Raw genomic sequence first — 1,305 nt, 5'->3', positions numbered from 1 at the left:
ATCATGACGTTGCTTATTGGTCTAGTTGTGAGGACTTTTGTTTTCTTTATGTTGAGGTATAATCCATATGAAAGGCTGTGGTCTTTGATTTTCATCTGTAAGTACTTCAAGTCTTCTTTGCTTTCAGGAACCAAGATCATGTCATCTGTATATTGCAGGTTGTTATTGTGTTTGACTACAAACCTGGTGTTGCAGTCCTCCTTTTAAATTGCTGTTTTGATTTAGTTTTATGAGGAGGAGCAGATACGTGTATGTGATCCATTTGTCATGTTTATATTAAAGTTATTCCTCTTCCTTTGAAGTCCTGAATAACTTAATTTTAGGACTGTACTTGCAATGACAAATTAAATATGTAAAATTAAAATGGATTAAGTTGAGTACAGTTTTGATTGAAATACTGGTGTGTTCTGATTTCCACATCCATAGTGTGTTTTGTAATAATGAATTCTTTGACTTTATTTCTGTAGAAGAAATTGAGGAAGAATCTGAAACAACAATTGAGCCTGACTTGACTGATAAACAGAAACATCAGTTGAAACACAGGGAACTCTTTCTGTCACGCCAGTATGAGTCTCTGCCTGCAACACATATCAGGTAAGAATGTTTATAAATTAAAGTACTCAGCTATATTGTGATCATTAAATAAACAAAATAGCAACAACATTCTTTGAAGTGTTTTCCAAATTACCCTGAGGATGTTGCTCAAATTAATTTACTAAAGACTTCATAATGGAATTTCATCTTAGAAATCCGTATGTTGTGTGTATTAGGACTTAAAAGTTCTGCACTAGAGCAATCATTTTCACTTTGTTTTAATCCCAACATTCCCAACTTTTTGAATATCTGTTAACTGCAGAATAATGTCCAGTAGATAACCTTTTGGTAAATGCTAGTGTTCCCTAGATTCCTAGAAAATCGTAGAGTCATTACAACCCAAGAGCTAAAATCCACGATCTAGTTCCCAGGCAGTTAACTCTTGACATTGTGGGCCATTCCAAAATTTATTCTTTAGTAATTATTCAGTTGTATCTGCTCTGTGCATTGATGGGGATATAAAAGTGAAAGTATCCTATCCCTAGTTTATAGTTTTGACTGTTACAGAGGAATGGTGGTAGTCTGTGATTATGGTCTACTGGTGGTGACAAAAATCTAAGCATAAATAAAGTTGAATTGTTCTTCAATACATTCTTTAATAGGTGTTTCTCAGAAATATAACAAAATTTTTATCTATTTATTTATTATTTATTGTGATTTGGGTGAAGATTTACAGAGCAAATTCACTTTCCATACAGCAGTTCACATATA

General features: G+C 33.0%; 1 protein-coding gene across 1 annotated transcript in view; it reads left to right on the top strand.

Moving 5' to 3' along the window:
• The window catches only part of MTA3 (metastasis associated 1 family member 3), a 280,658-nt gene that overhangs the window by 111,495 nt on the left and 167,858 nt on the right, over nucleotides 1-1,305 (top strand). The window contains 1 exon segment of the mRNA XM_007952524.2: nucleotides 468-594. Coding sequence (XP_007950715.2) covers nucleotides 468-594 — 127 coding nt within the window.

Source organism: Orycteropus afer, unplaced genomic scaffold (assembly GCF_000298275.1).
Source record: "Orycteropus afer afer isolate SDZICR_OR568_19922 unplaced genomic scaffold, OryAfe1.0 scaffold00344, whole genome shotgun sequence".
NCBI classification, from domain to species: domain Eukaryota; kingdom Metazoa; phylum Chordata; class Mammalia; order Tubulidentata; family Orycteropodidae; genus Orycteropus; species Orycteropus afer.
Note: the sequence above shows the minus strand (reverse complement) of the source record. Positions and strands in the feature narration are given on the sequence as shown.